The sequence below is a fragment of the Pseudonaja textilis genome, chromosome 1 (genome assembly GCF_049901715.1).
Source record: "Pseudonaja textilis isolate UNSWEBS1 chromosome 1, rPseTex1.2, whole genome shotgun sequence".
Lineage (NCBI taxonomy): Eukaryota > Metazoa > Chordata > Lepidosauria > Squamata > Elapidae > Pseudonaja > Pseudonaja textilis.
In genome coordinates, this window is record NC_141990.1 from 142,713,064 (window position 1) to 142,728,524 (window position 15,461).

At 38.5% G+C, this 15,461-nt stretch overlaps 1 protein-coding gene across 2 annotated transcripts in view; it reads left to right on the plus strand.

The window, feature by feature from the left end:
* LHFPL6 (LHFPL tetraspan subfamily member 6) overlaps positions 1–14,265 on the plus strand; it is a 35,485-nt gene extending 21,220 nt beyond the window's left edge. For both annotated transcript variants that reach the window (XM_026710464.2, XM_087918381.1), the window contains 2 exons: positions 10,244–10,342; positions 11,443–14,265. In XM_026710464.2, coding sequence (XP_026566249.1) covers positions 10,244–10,342; positions 11,443–11,561 — 218 coding nt within the window. In that variant the 3' untranslated portion in view covers positions 11,562–14,265. The remainder of the gene's footprint in view (positions 1–10,243; positions 10,343–11,442) is intronic.
* Positions 14,266–15,461: the final 1,196 nt, after the last annotated feature.

Sequence of the window (15,461 nt, forward strand, 5' to 3'; positions counted from 1 at the left end):
GTTTCAGTTTTAAATTTGGGGCTAGCCTACTGCTGTGCCAGAATGGTTTTTTCTTCATCCTGATTGTTTGGGAGTCTTGGTCTGTATTTATTGGTCTTGGAGTTTGCTGTGTTCTGCTTGATTGGTGTTTCTAATATCTTCTGTCTGTTTTGTGGCTTTTTTTGTCTTGATTGGCTGGCAACATTGTGTTCCTGTATTGGAGGCTTTTAGTGCAGCTTGGCTCCAAGTAAATGGACGGCTATCATTTGTTAGGAAGCTAGGTTTCGTCTGGGTGCCTAGTTGGGGTGTGTTTGAGCTGGAGGTATCAGGGAGAGTCTGTTTGTGCCCAGGTGTTTGCCTGGCTAGTGGTGCGGAGATTTTTTTGTTTCTGAGTGCAGGCTTCCAAATAATTGACAGTCTGGTGGAATCATCTTATATATATATAAGTCTAAGTGCTATTGCTATTGTTATCCTGAGAAATGAAATGTTCCACTTGTAATTTTTGGGCTATTGCCTATTTTTAATCTCAAATTATTGCTCACTGGACTTTCTGTGACCAGCTAAGTTGCAGCACCTTGAGCTGTCTCAAAAAACTAAATGAGGTGGGACTTTCTTAGTTCTTTAATAAAGCAGATTGTAAATCAAGCTAAGAATGTGTTAAAAATTTCTGGAAGGAGGAAATAACAAATTGCTTCCATATTGCTGCCAAGAAGACAGTAAAATCCGTGACACGCCAGGAGATAAACTTGACTTGAGATTCTAATCTTTTTTGTAAACTCGTTCCAGTTTCCCCAATATTAAAACTGCTGACAGATGATTATACATAAAACATTGAAAGATCTCCCAACACAAAAGCATATCCCGCAGTAGATTTGCCAGTCTTTAAGGTGCCACAAGCGTCTTGTTATTGTTTTGTGGCAACAAACCTTGATTCCTCCTCTTCTGTCCACTACCCAGAATCCCATGGCGATTTTAAAGCAAACAATTGATATTTTGGAACGCCGGGATTTTACACAGCACCTCATTGTCCAGGAGCAGGAAAACAAGTCGCTGAAAAAAAGAAAGCTTCCCAGTTGTGTTGCACATGAGTGGATTGACTCGGTCTGCTGTCTGTGATGAATGTATGCAATCAACTGTATGTATGTTCTGCCCGTGAGGCATTGTCAGAAGCTTCAACTGGGGTGGATGAAATAGGATTGGCAGGAACAAGCAAGACCATATTTGGTAGTCACTGCCCTGACCATCCAGTTTCCAGGCACAAAATCAGGGGTCAAAATGTCCTCTATAAAGCTCTCAGAGTTTCTTTCTTATGTTAAGCGAACTTGCTTCCAATTCTCTATCCTCTTTTCCCTGTCCAATATCCTGTGGAGGGTGCAACATAGTTGATCAAGGAAAGGCAGAATTTCAAGTGGAGCTAACAGAGATTTTGATGGCTTCGGTTTTGTGAAACACCCTTCCAAAGGAACCCACTTTTTCAGGATTTCAAAAGGGCTAAAACCGTCCTTTTCCCCCACCCACCCTGTTAAAACAATTGTCCGGGTTGAACATTTAATTGCATTGTCAGACTGTGCTCCTTCTTCGCTTGTGCACCTCTTGCCGGAACGAAGGGGATTTAATTGGCTATTTTACGGTAGATGCAGTTTGAGAAGAGCAGTGCCGTGGTGTAACCTTTATTATTGATTTAGTGGCTTGAAGAGTCTGTCGTGAACACTTGGTTGTAAGATTTCTTTGTAGATGGTCACTTGGGAAACAATCATTGCTCTTTGCACAATGTTTAATCGCTAGGTTGAGAGCCAACAGAGGCATTTTTTAAATAGTCCTAACATTGCTTCGCAAAAAATAAAGCTCAATTTAATGGCAGCTTGGGTGTCAGTGGAGCTTTAAAAAAATCAATTCAGCAATTACTGGCACAGCCTTTATCCTCAACTGTAGTTGCTTGTGTCCCTCACAATCCATGAATATATATTACTAAATTAATTCCTGCTTTCTTGGACCCCTGCTGTTCAGAAATAATTGTTTCAATAATAAAGAGTTACGTTTTTGCAGCTGCATCTAAGCAGCAGATCAGATAATAGCTAGGTCACTTTCCTCCCCAGGCCATGGATCCTTGCCAAAGGTATTGTGTGTGCTGTATCAACAACAGTCAATGTTTTCCTGTTCAGCTGTAGCTAAATTTTTCATGAACCCTGGGCAATTTGCCTAATAAAAACAAAGCTGACTCACAAGCCAGCTTGCAGTACTTGCATGCAAATCTTTAGCAAGATGAGTGAGAAAAGAGAGAGGTGAACAATTCACTTTGGATATATATTTTTTAAAGTATTGGGATTGAGAAAGTAGATGATGCTTTAATGTTCATGAGCTGTACAGTTAGGCTTTGAATGGTTAAGATGGTTTTACAGTGAGGATATGGTTGCATCAATTAAAATTGCATATTTACTTGAAAGCATAAAAGCCAAGGGAAGACATTCTAAAATGAGCAGGATACAATCCTTCAATAGAATTAAAATGATGAAAAAGTGCTTTTAGATTTCTGATGAAAGCAGAATGCATAAGTTTATTAGATTCCACCTTGAAAATCCATTGCAACTACACTATGTATACGCCTTGGCTCTTTGGTAAAGACTTGCTGTTCTGCCTAACAAATAGTGAGAAACATTTATATTCTAGTTCTCAAATCATGCATGCATTTCATGCACCATTGAAGACAGTGGAATTCCAGTTCTAAATATCATAACATCAGCTCAAGATTATTTAATTCTAAACATGTATATATGTCTTTAAAGCCATTCTGTCTAAGGAATATATAAGACAACAACCACATTTTCCCCACAGTCCAATTTATGAACTCTCTCAGGACTTTTTACATTGTACTTTTTTGAATGTGACTTATATTTTCCATTCCTTTCCTGTATGATTGATGAAGCTTTCACAGGCAAATATGTAGCAGTTTGTGAATAAATGGACTCAGAAAAAAAAACTGGAATGGGAAATAGGTTTTTCCTAATTGTACAGAGAAGACTGTGTTTTTGTGTATGTGTCTCTCTGTGTGTTTGTATTACTAGCTTAGAAAAGAATCTACGTATGTTGTGGACAGGTAGAAGTTTGTTTGTTGATTATACATCTTACGTTAAAATAATTTTGAGTAACAGCTCAAGAGAGTGCATGTGAGTGTAGATGTTGAATAATATTTACTGCTCCCATTTCATTAGGATTTGAGTCCAAAGGTAGATACCCCTCCTTATTTTATACCCTAATTTTTGAGTCTATATAATCATGATATATGGCTAACCTTAGTCATGACAATGCCAAAATAATGTAATGTGCAGTGAGACATCATGATATTAGTTATATTTGTTGGTACTTCCGTTGTAACATGGAACACAAGTACACAAAGGATAGAGTTGCATTCTTTCCCATTCAACATTTCCCATTTTATGTATTCCAGATTTTCATTATAGATAGTGGAAATAATACAGTGACGTGCAAACCAAATCTTCTGAATATCAATTCTTGTGCTTCATGATTATAAGGAACACTATAATCTTAATACAGTAGAATCTTAAAGGGTCATCTTCAGTATTCCCTGGGTCTACTTCAGTTTTGAAATATCTTTGAGGATTTCTTAAAAACATTTATTGTGTCAATTCTGTCACTAATAAAGATGTGGTCTTCAGATAACAAAGAGCACTAACACTTATTTACTCACATTTTAAATAAGACCACAATCTTATTTTTCTACCAATATGCAATCGAGCACTGTGCTACAGTCAATAAATTAGATTGAATTGCTATCTCATTCTAGTGTGTTCAGTATTCAGGTGCGCTCCCATGCACGATTAGTCAAAAGCCAGTGCCACTCTTATAGTCCGTAATCCATTGTGTACGTTTATTATCCCTAGGATTTTAGTCTTAGGCTTTATTGACATCACTTCGATATTACAGTGGAATTGTAATATCAATTGTATACTTAATAATATCTGTGCAACTATTCCTAGACTAACAATGAACAATGTCATCCTTTAAAATAGGACACTATCAGCAAATTGAATTAGTATATCCCCTCACCCTAGTCCTTCATGATAACTAGCTGACATTTTTTAATTATTCTCCATCAACTGTAATCATTCTCCAAAAGGGAATAGTGTGATATATGATAGAGTAGAGTAGACTAGAGTAAAGTCGAGTCGAGTCGAGTCGAATAGAATAGAATAGAATAGAATAGAATAGAATTCTTTATTGGCCAAGTGTGATTAGACACACAAGGAATTTGTTTCCAGTGTGTAAGTTCTCAATGTACATACAACAATATAGAATATTAACATAGTCATTGTAAAATATACTCATCATAAAACATTAGATACAATACTTAGTGATAGTCATGGATACTAAATAAGCAATCACCATAAATCATACTAGGATATTAAGTAAGCAATATAAATTGTAAGATAAAGCAACAAAATTATAGTTATAAGAAGATAAGGAGATAGGGTATAGGCAAGACGAGAATAATGATGATAATACTGCCTATTTTAGATAGGTTGACAGTGTTGTGGGAATTAGTTGTTTAGCAGAGTGATGGCATGGGAGAAAAACTATCCTTGTGTCTAGTTCTTCTGACGTGCAGTGCCCTATAGCATTGTTTTGAGGATAGGAGTTGAAAATGTTTATGTCCAGGATGTGAGGGGTCTGTAGATATTTTCACAGCCCTCTTTCTGGCTCGTGCAGTATACAGGTCCTCAACGGAAGGCAGATTGGTAGCAATTGTTTTTTCTGCAGTTCTAATAATATCACCACACCATACCCTTTTGGGGCAAACTATGCTATTCCATATGCAAAAAGGAAAAAAAATAACCCCCAAAATCTTAAACGCGTAAGAAAAAGAAACACAGGTAGTCCTTGGTTATGACCACTTGTTCAGTGACTGTTCCAAGTCATACTACACCAAATGAGGGAGACTTCAGACTGGTCCTTAAAAGTTCTGGAAGTTGCACCATCCTTATGATCATGATTCAAGCACTTGGCAAACAGCTCTCGCTTAGGATGGTTGCAGCATGCAACCATCATGTGTTCAAGCAATCGCCATTTGCAACCTTCTTTACTGGCTCCCCACAAGCAAAGTCAAGAGGGAAGTGATCGAGACCCGTATGTTGCTCCGGCTCCTGATGCTTTTCCTCCAGAGGATCCCTTGGGTGAGCAGGCAGCTGCTGAGTGGCACCAAACTGGAGCAGCACCACTCCCTCTGTGCCCCAGCTGCACTGCAGCAGCAAATCCCTGCCTGCCCTCTCTTGCATACACTTCCCGCTGACCTGCCTGCAAGCTGCCTAAGGGAACGCCGCCTTTCGTGGTGGGGAGTTGTAACTTCTTGCTGGCTTCCTGATTGACTTTGCTTGTGGAAAACTGGCAGGAAGTCCCACGTCTCAGTTAGATGAGATCCTTGTTTAACAGGGTGGGATAAAAATTGATGATTTAAAAAAAAAATTAATGGGATTTTTAAAAAAAAATTAATGGGATTTATTTTTATTTTTATCAAATTTATTTTAATAAAATGCTTTCGGAGTAAAAATCTATCTAAAGATAGTTTTCTACTTAAGATACATTAATAATTTAGTTTATTCAGCATGAAATGGAGCTTAGTTACATAGCATGAGGCTGTATCTTCTGCAATATTATATATTATGCATATATAATATTATATTATATTATATTATAATATAATATAATATAATATAATATAATATAATATAATATATATTATGCATATAATATAATATAATAAATATAACATAACATATTATAAATATAATATTATATATTATGCATATAATAATATGCATAAGCACACCAATGTGCCTACCGTCCCTGTCCTATTGTTTCTTTTTATTTTTCTTATATGTACCCATTTCATGTATTCATAACTATGTATATACTTATACCTATTATCTTGCAAGCAATTGACAAATCAAAATAAATAAAATAAAAAATAAATATTTACTTTTTTGGTAAAGTCATTCAATGAATCCAAGCTCTGCACACTGAGATAACATGCACTCTAAATAGGAAACCTTCATTTTGTTTGCAAATAATAATATTAAAGATTCTAACTACCAGCAAGAACGAATCTTTACATTTAAAAGCACCTGTGGCAGTGGTGGGATTCAAAATTTTTTACTACCAGTTCTGTGGGCTTGGCTTGATGGGTGTGGCAGAGGAAGGATACAACAAAATCCCATTCCCTCCCCACCCACTAACCTGCTTTCCAGCTCTGTTCTCCTGTGCAGGGCAAATAAAGGAGACCCAGCCAATTAGCTGGGACTCAGGAGGCAGAGAATAGATGGGGGCGGGGCCTGTCAGAGGTGGAATTTGATGGTTGTCTGAACTACTCAAAATTTCCACTACCGATTCTCCAGAACTGGTCAGAACTTGCTGAATACCACCTCTGAACCTGTCATTTCAGATCCAGAGATGGCAGTGCCTGTTAGCGGGCATCCACTCACCTGCAACCCGCCACATCTCTCACCTTGTCGTGTCACTGCCCCATCACCAGTCTTCCCATTAAAGTGAATGGGACTGTCGCTGAGTCAAAAGCGGATCAGAGGAGGAGCGGCTGCAGGACAGAGATGATAGTTGCTCTTCAAAAATTATGATTTAAATCGAGTTGATTTAAATCAAGCTTTTTAACGAGTGATTTAAATTGTGAGTTAAATGATGATTTAAATCGACTTGATCCACCCTGTAATGCTTAACAACCTGTGGTCCTTGCTTTACAATGGGACCAGGGACTGCTGGGATTGCAGTCAGAAAGTGATGTGGTCACAGTGATACTGTACTTTATGTCCACATTACTTAGCGAGAGAAATTCCAGTGTCCCAATTACTATTATTAAATGAGAACTACCTGTATAACAACGAGTTTATATTCACCCTATTTATTATATTATTCCATTCCTTTCTATTCATTCAAACTACCAGTTCTGGCTTCAACCAAATCCATACATCGCTTTATACGCTGCCCTTTGTTCTATTACCTTTTGAGGATTGCATTGATTTGGCCATGATTTTCTCTTAACTTCACTTTCTTTTCCACCTCCCATTCATTCTTCTTTCCTATGTTTATTTTATAACTTAATCTTGATTCATTCAACTTGAAAAGTGGGCATTCATTTGTATAAACAAGATTAAATTGCTGTTTATTGTATGGAACAGCTTAGCCAACAGTTATTCCTTTACATTCTTGCAGTTTATTTCAACAGGATTTGCACATGATTTACATACTCTTCCTTTGTTTGAATTTTCACAAAGTTCTCCATATGTTGTTTGACCTTTGGAAACGGTTCTTTTTAGCTATCTTATGTTCTTGCTGTAACTGAAAATACAAGGAACAAAGGAACAATTTTCTAAATAGTTCTTCCTGTATACAAATCCCTCTTTGTCCTAATAACTGTTTTAATTATAATTCCAAACTATGAAAAAGATTTGTAAGAAAATATCTTGGGGTTTATGCCATGAATTCACATGCCATAACCAGTTCAGTTTTAGTTTCCTTTGTATTTATTTGTCCACCTTGGGGGCAGAAAAGCTGTTTCATCCATTCATTTAGCAGATGTGGGGAGCTATGGCCCCTTTATGACCATGCTGGCTCAGGAATTCTGGGAGTTGAAGTCCACAAGTCATAAAAGGGCCGTAGTTCCCCATCCAACTTAGAGCTTGAAGATGGATTTCATATTACTGCACAGACCCATAAGCATAGAAGATGACTTTCTTCACTCCTATTTTTTTTTTTTCCTTTTAATGATCCTGTGTAATCCCTTGCATCAAGGTGGAGTTGGGGCGACTGAATGGAGCTGAGAGTTTATTGGCTAGATGCCCTTCCTGCTGCCTCTGTGGAGTTCACAGCAGACAATTCATCATTGCACCCAGAGAGAGAAATATCTGCCACTACCAAGGATCAAACTCACAGCCTCCTGATTAAGAGACAAGAATTCCACCTCTAGGCTACCGCACTGCTCTTTGGAACTTCTCTTAAATGCTTACAAATAATTTAAAACAAGTGTACTGCTCAAGTGACATTTTCTACAGGTAGTCCTTGATATATAACGTTTGTTTAGTGACAGTTTGAACTTTGAACGGTCACTAAATGATGGTTTTAGTCAAGGACTACGCGTACCTCTTTTTTTTAACATTGGCATCAACTGCTGTGTTCCTGTGACTTCTTCCTTCTGGGTAGCCTGTTTTCTTCTGGTCAGCCGCAGGGCATTTCAGATTGGAAAACTTCCATCTGGAGTTCCTGAGGGCTCAAGAGCAGGTGGTTTTCTCATTTTGACGAACTCTAGTTGAACCTCTTGATCTCTAATTTCACAACTCATGAGTAGATTAAATTTTATGAATGAATATGACTTGGATTTTTCTATTCGGTTTCTATTCAGGTTCACATCTTATTAAAAAGGTGCAGCTTCATTTCTTCTGCTTCTGTGAGCAGTTCCACTACCCCAAAGGCTTGCCTCATCCCATCCTCTTAGCCTCTAGGCTCAAATGAGAGACATTGTTCTTCCATCCCACTCCCCCAAGCAGAGAGACTACACTGCAATCTCTAGCTATATATGTAGCTGTCTGGAACAGTACCTGCTTACAGAATGATGGTGTCATTACAGATTTCAGCAGTTTGTGTTTAAATATAAGAAGAAAGAAACCTTGATGGCCAGGAGCTTGGTTATTTTCCTCCTCCTCCTCCCAAATACATTCACACAAGTATGAAGCATCAATTTAATTTTACCCATGTCACTGTGAAGCAGGGGCAACGGGCTTGTTGTTTTACCTAGAAACTGCCATGTCTTAGGAAGTGGCAGAGTTATTAAGAGCTTTGTCGCTTTAGTCAGCTGGAGGGAGCCTTCATTGGCTGTTAGTTTCTCCTATTTTACCTCAGCATTTGAGATTTTAAAATGGGAAGGAAATTGTGCTAGATGATAGTTAACTGAAATTTAGGATCTTAAACAAAGCTGGTTTGGGATGATCACACTTAGAGGTCAGTCTTAGAAAAACATTTTTAAATATTACTCTGGTGCAGCTGATATAAGGAAAACCATTTTCTGGTAGACTGTGATATAAAGCTGAAATGAATGCAAAATAGATCCCACAAAAAACACTTCAAAGGAATAACCAGTGATAATCTGTCTGGATAGATACAGATAATCAGAGTTGGAAGGGACCTTGTAGGTCATCTAGTCCAACCCCCCACCCAAGCAGGAGACCCTACACCATTTCTGACAGATGGGAGTCCAATCTCCCCTTGAAAGCCTCAAGTGATGAAGCTCCCACAGCTTCCAAGGGCAAGCTGTTCCCTTGGTTGATTGTTCTCACTGTCAGAAAGTTTCTCCTTGTTTCCAGGTTAAATCTCTCCTTGTTCAGTTTCCATCCATTATTCCTTGTCTGGCCTACAAGTTTATTGATTTGATGTTAAATACATTGCATTTACTAATTGCTGTGCCTAAGGAATTGCATAAATTAAGGCACCCAATACATTTAGATTTAGATGATGTATTCTTAGATGCAAACACTTCTGAAGAATTTATCAAGATACCAAGAATCATAAATGCATGCATGGATTCTGGGCAGGGTGAATTGCAAAAATAATAATTATGTACAATTGATAGGATGACGTCTTCACTTGGATTGCTGACATGTGCTCCTTCTCAACATTTGTATTCGTTTTTTTGTGAGGCAGAGAATCAGAGCAGCTTCAGTAGATAGCAATACTTGATTGACCCTAACCCTGAGAAGCTAAGCAAGATAGAGAAACTTGGTTGTACTTGATGGGAGCTTTTCAGAAGACTCCAGAACTGAAAGCTGGATTTACATATTCTGGAAGAAGGCAGTTGTAAACCATTTCATATTGTTGTAAGGAAGATTACATACTGTAGGTGTGCCCATAACATCACCCTAAGCTAAATTAAACCTAATGGAAACTCTGAAGAAAGAGCAGCAATCTGGTTAATTTTGCTTTGGTCTGATACAAATTTCCCCCTCGCTGTCAATATAGCACATGATGTTCAACTCGTATACTTTAATACTTTACATTTGGATTTTTGTTTGTTGAGTAGAGGAAAAGTTAGAGGACTCAAGTAGTCCATTCTTTTCTCAAGGGTCCACCAACTGCGGACACAGAGACAGGGAGATAAAACAGAAAATGAAATCTGCCACCAACCTTCATTCATGCCATTCGTTGACTATAGTCCAGCTAAAATTATGTTACTTTCTTTCACCTATTATAGGTTTGTTGATTGGTTCTGGGTGTGCTCTCTATCCTCTGGGCTGGGACAGTGAAGAAGTCAGACAAGCCTGTAGCAATCTTTCCGACCAGTTTGAACTAGGTGAGTAATCCTAACCCTGTGGAAAATGTCCTGAAATGAAATGGATTTCATTTAAACAAAACCAGAAAGAGAAAAGAATGAAAGAAGTTACGAAAGAATCTTCCATTCTTTAAGAAATGGAACAGCTGCCCAGCCAAAATCTATACCTATGAGTAAAGTAAAGCCACTTCAGAAACTCATGCCTATATGCTAGTTTAACTGTGGTCTGATCTTGGCTGTGTTTGCATAACATGCTGAGATATAAATCATCTATAAACTGCAGCGATTGGGTTTGCTTAAATTGTAAAGCAATAATAATATAATTATAGACAAAATTTCCATCTTTTGATTACAAGAGGCCATGCAGCTTGGATCCGCACATATCCTAGGTTCTTGGGAAAAACTCAGTGCGTATGAAGGTCAGCACCAGCTACAGAGCTGGCAACTGTGATTTCACATTGTTGTGTGTATAATTAAAAAAAACAAAACCCATTTAGACCGTAGTGTGAACTGCGTCCTTAAGTATATTTTCTTCCTTAAATTCTGTCTGCTCTACTACTGCTCTACTGCTGCTCTACAAGTCTTGTAATTCCATAAACTTTAACTCATTTTGAAATGGTCATCCTGAGTTGAATGTGGGGATCCAACATACAGAAACCAAAAGGGATTGAGTCCCCCAAACCATACTGCAGTAGAGAGGGAAAAGCCCCTTTTTTCAATGATGGTCCATGATTCCTGAAGATATACCCAGGTGCAAGCTAAACTAGGTTTAGGGGCAGATATCCGGACACCATTTTTGAATCTGAAAGGAGTTGTTAATGCCTAAAAACTCTGATGAGTGCCTGTTTATATACAACCCTCTAAATTCCTAGGCACTTTATCTACGCAGGCATCTTTTGAAGGTAAGAAAACTTCAGACCTTGGCCTATCCTCATACCAAGGAACCAGCATGTCTACAAACTTGATGGGTGAGGAATAAATACATGTGTTTTCCTTCAATTATTGAATACAGCATTAAAATGCTACTATTATTCCAATGGGGGACGGTGGGGGAAGAGATCGAGAAAAGAAGGACAGCACTTTCAATAATACTGTCTTTGTGTCTTCTGTCTCCCCTGCAGGCACCTGTCAAATTGGCTGGGCTTACTATTGTACAGGAGGAGGAGCTGCAGGGGCAATGTTGATATGCACTTGGCTGGCCTGTTTCTCTGGCAAGAAACAAAAACAATATCCTTATTAAAGCCAGAGCAAAACAGAACAAAAGAAAACAGTTTTGGGGAGAGGGGTGGGGTGGGGGAACAGTTTGTATGTTTTCTTGAGAAGATGCGTATTAACTCTTTTATTGTAGCCAGATAAATGCAAACAAGAGTCAGTGAAGTTGGAACTGATGTGTGATACTGTGAATAGGAATGGGGGTCTTAAGGAGAATCTCAGATTGAGAATCTTAGCGGGGAAGGGGCTAAGTTCTAACTCTATTCTTCCTAGCCGTTTATGGGCATCGTCCAACCACATGAAGTATCCCCTCTCATGAAGGGTGTGGAGAAGGGATTGGATTTTAGCACACCATCAGTTGAAAAGAGTTGAAAAACACCTTCAGAGACAAGGATTGGGCCTCAGAAAAGTTTCTCAACAAATAGAGAAGAAAGGGAACATTTCTTCCCCTTTGTAACCTGCAGGTACTGTGGAGCAAGAGCCAATTTTCTTACAAGGGTGGCTATCACTTGCTTATCTATAGGGAGACCTGTTTTTAGGCCTTAATACAGTTTGCCTTTAAGGGCATCACGGGCTGGGGATTGGCCTCCTGCAGAGTATGTTTTTTCTTTTGAATTTGAATTTGAATCTGAAGTAGGCAGGGGCCTTCTTTGTGGGGACTCTTTAAAAGCACAGCTTCCTACATTTGCACAGACACTTTCCCCTCAAGCATACACAACAAACGTTCAGCCTCGTGGATCAGGTTTTTTTCTCAATGTACAGCCTTCAGGTATTTGACCAATCTGCCTGTATATATGTGTGTGTATGTGTGTAAAACAAAGCAGTTTGAGCAGTAAATTGCTGTGGCAGTTACTGTTACTCAGGCAAATTTCTAAAGCCAATATAAATCTTGTCACCTCTGCCTAAAAGCACAGAAATCCACTCTAGATATTTCTTTGTCTTCACCTATGCATGTTATCCGCTCATTGTTTCATTTATAGGATATATACAGATTTGGCCAAATTACCTATTTTATAAAAGAAATACACCTGCTTTTTCAAATGTAAAAAAAAACCCCTGATTTTAATGGACGGTTGGAAACAGTAAGCTGATGAGTGTTCTGTAGAATGAATTTAAGACCACACGAACATACTTTTCGACTTCCAAATGCCTCCTTGAGGCAGATTTTCACATCAGAAAAATCTGTCATATCACACACCTATAGTGTGAAGTGTGATCAGCCCTAATTTTCATACTATTGTAACGCATTCAAAAGACTTTTCATCCAAATGAACAAAGCCACATACGTTGTTCCAATGTATTTTCCCTTGAACTTCATTTCCCTATACATTTAAAATATTTATTAAGAAGTTTTTAATAGTTTTAAGGACAAATTTAAAAAAAGAAATGCAAGAGAGAGAAAAAAAAGGGGGGGAAGGACTAAATTTAAAGAATATGTGATTTCTGACGTGCTTTTCAGCAGGTAATCATAACCTTGTTATCCTTCCTCTCTCTTAGTTATTATAGGCCCCTTCAGCACCTTGTTTAATCCTTATCTTTCTTAATCTTCACCAATGTATTTTCCCTTGAATTTCCATTTTCATCTATGATCAAGCATACAAACTCTACGCCTTTTTCTTAAGAATAGTACACACAAACCCCCCTCCTTTATCAGGTAATTAAAGCAAGAAAAAGGGAACATTTCCCCTTCCTGCCAAGCTTTCCCTCTCCTCCTTCCCTTGGAGAGAATTAACCTAGGGTGTAAATATGCCTTTTTCTCCTCCAGTTCCTTCATATATTTACTGGGAAGGGCTAAGGGCAGCGGGGGAAATGCCACTACCTCTGCTCGTAACTCTGTGAAGGGTTGCACAATGCTTGCTGCAATGCAAAATCGGTTTTACATAGACAGAGCACACCTGATTTCGATGATGCACAAAGCCACAAAGCTCAGGCCACCATTTTTACTGGGCCAGTCTTATTTCTTTGCAACCAACTACATTTCCCGCGTTATCATTGCTACAGGATGCAAAGGCTGCAACCAGAATGTTCCAACCCAAATATTTCAGAAGGGATCGGATCCACAACCAGTATCAGAGTTGGAACATTCAGGGAGAAAATGCTTTGCCCCTCCCACTCCATTGCATTATGGGGGGAAAGACCCCCCCCCTAATACCAATACTGTGGAATAGAGCAGTTGCAATAAGTACTCTGTGCACTTAGTTTGTTTTTGTATGTGTGTGCGCGTGTGATAAATTTGAAGTTCAGTATTATGCCACATTTTAAACAAACGACTAATGGACTTACGGGCCATTTTTTTTTCCAGTATTTTATATAGTGTAGATGTGATCTCAAGTTTTATTGTCATTTTTCAGAATTTGATATCGATTTTATTAATCTCAACATTTTCAATGTTATTAAAAATGCAATATTATATACTCAGCATATGTAGCCTTTTAGATAAAAAGAGTATTCCTACAAAGGGACACCTCTGTCCACTGACACTAATGTGTACGGCACAGTAGAATATTACTACTTATACAAGGGCAATGAAAAGCATCTTCCAGGTTTTATTACTAATACTGTTAATAATTATTGTTGTATTGTGCTGTATTGTTTAATATTCATTTTTATAACGCAATATAAAATGTACTATTTTGTTGGTACTTTAGAATCTGTACGAATAAATGTCTTCTTCATCTGTACGTTTTTCCTCATATAATCAAATATTTGGCTTAGTCCTAAACCTAAGCAAAGGCTGACTACCTGTGGCTTAATCTTTCTCTGTATGGATCATAGAAGAGAGATATTTGCAGTCATGATGCCATGCCACACGCTGGAACAGAATGCAAGAGAATAAAGGGGAAATTGGTGTCCTTGCTTCCTTTGACAAAAAAGGGACGGGTTAAAAGGTCCCAACCACGTATGCCTCCTAATACAAAGCTGCCTGGCTTCTCTGGCAGCAGAGAAGAGAGTTACCCAGCAGTAGCCCCTGTCTCCATATGTGGAATCGAGTTCCAAAATGGTCATAAAAAGAGAGTTCCATCCTGTGTAGCTGCGATTGTACATGGGCCCTGAACGGCTCGTGTAGCTGTAGGACCTGAAATATCAGAATATATGTGAATATTTTGGAAAGAATATACAGGTAGTCCTCAACTTATGGCCACAATTGAGTCCAGAATTTATGTTGCTGAGTGAGAAATTTGTTAAAATGAGTTCGCTCCATTTTACGACTTTTCTTGCCGTGGTTGTTAAGTGAATCAGGCTTCTCCAATGACTTTGCTTGCCAGAAGGGCGCTATGGGGGATAATGTGACTCTGGGACGCAACAAAGGTCATAAATATGACCTCAGTTGTCAAGCATTTGAATTCTGATCGTGTAAGCGAGTGATGCTGCAACGGTTGTGTGAAATACGGTCATAAGTCCCTTTTTGGGGGAGAGGTAACTTCGAATGGTCACTAAACAAACTGTTGTAAATCAAAGATTATCTCTACTAGAAAGGGAAATTATTCCAGGGAATAGAGCAACTTTGATTAAAATATGGAAATGTTCCCGAATTAAGGAAAGAGATATGTCTCACGCAGGTCAGTTCCCAGTCAGCAGGAGTTCCATGACACGTGTGTGTGTGTGTGTGTGTGTGTGTGTGTGTGTGTGTGTTATTATTTAGAAGTGACTTGCCTTTGCCGCCTAGGATTCTTTTACCTCACAATCCTACAATTTCAGGTTCAAAGCAATGTAGGTCAAAGTTGTTAATATCCTAATATCTTGCAGGAACTTTTGGAGCAGAGTAACCCAGATGCAAAGTTCAGAGGAATAATGTTACGTAGTTAATTGATAAGACGGATTATGTGTCATCAGATTTTTGATTCTTAGGGACCATATCACAACATAGATGCATCTCAGCATTCGAATATCGTTTCCAAGGCCTTTGTCGCTGCTCTACAGAGCTCCA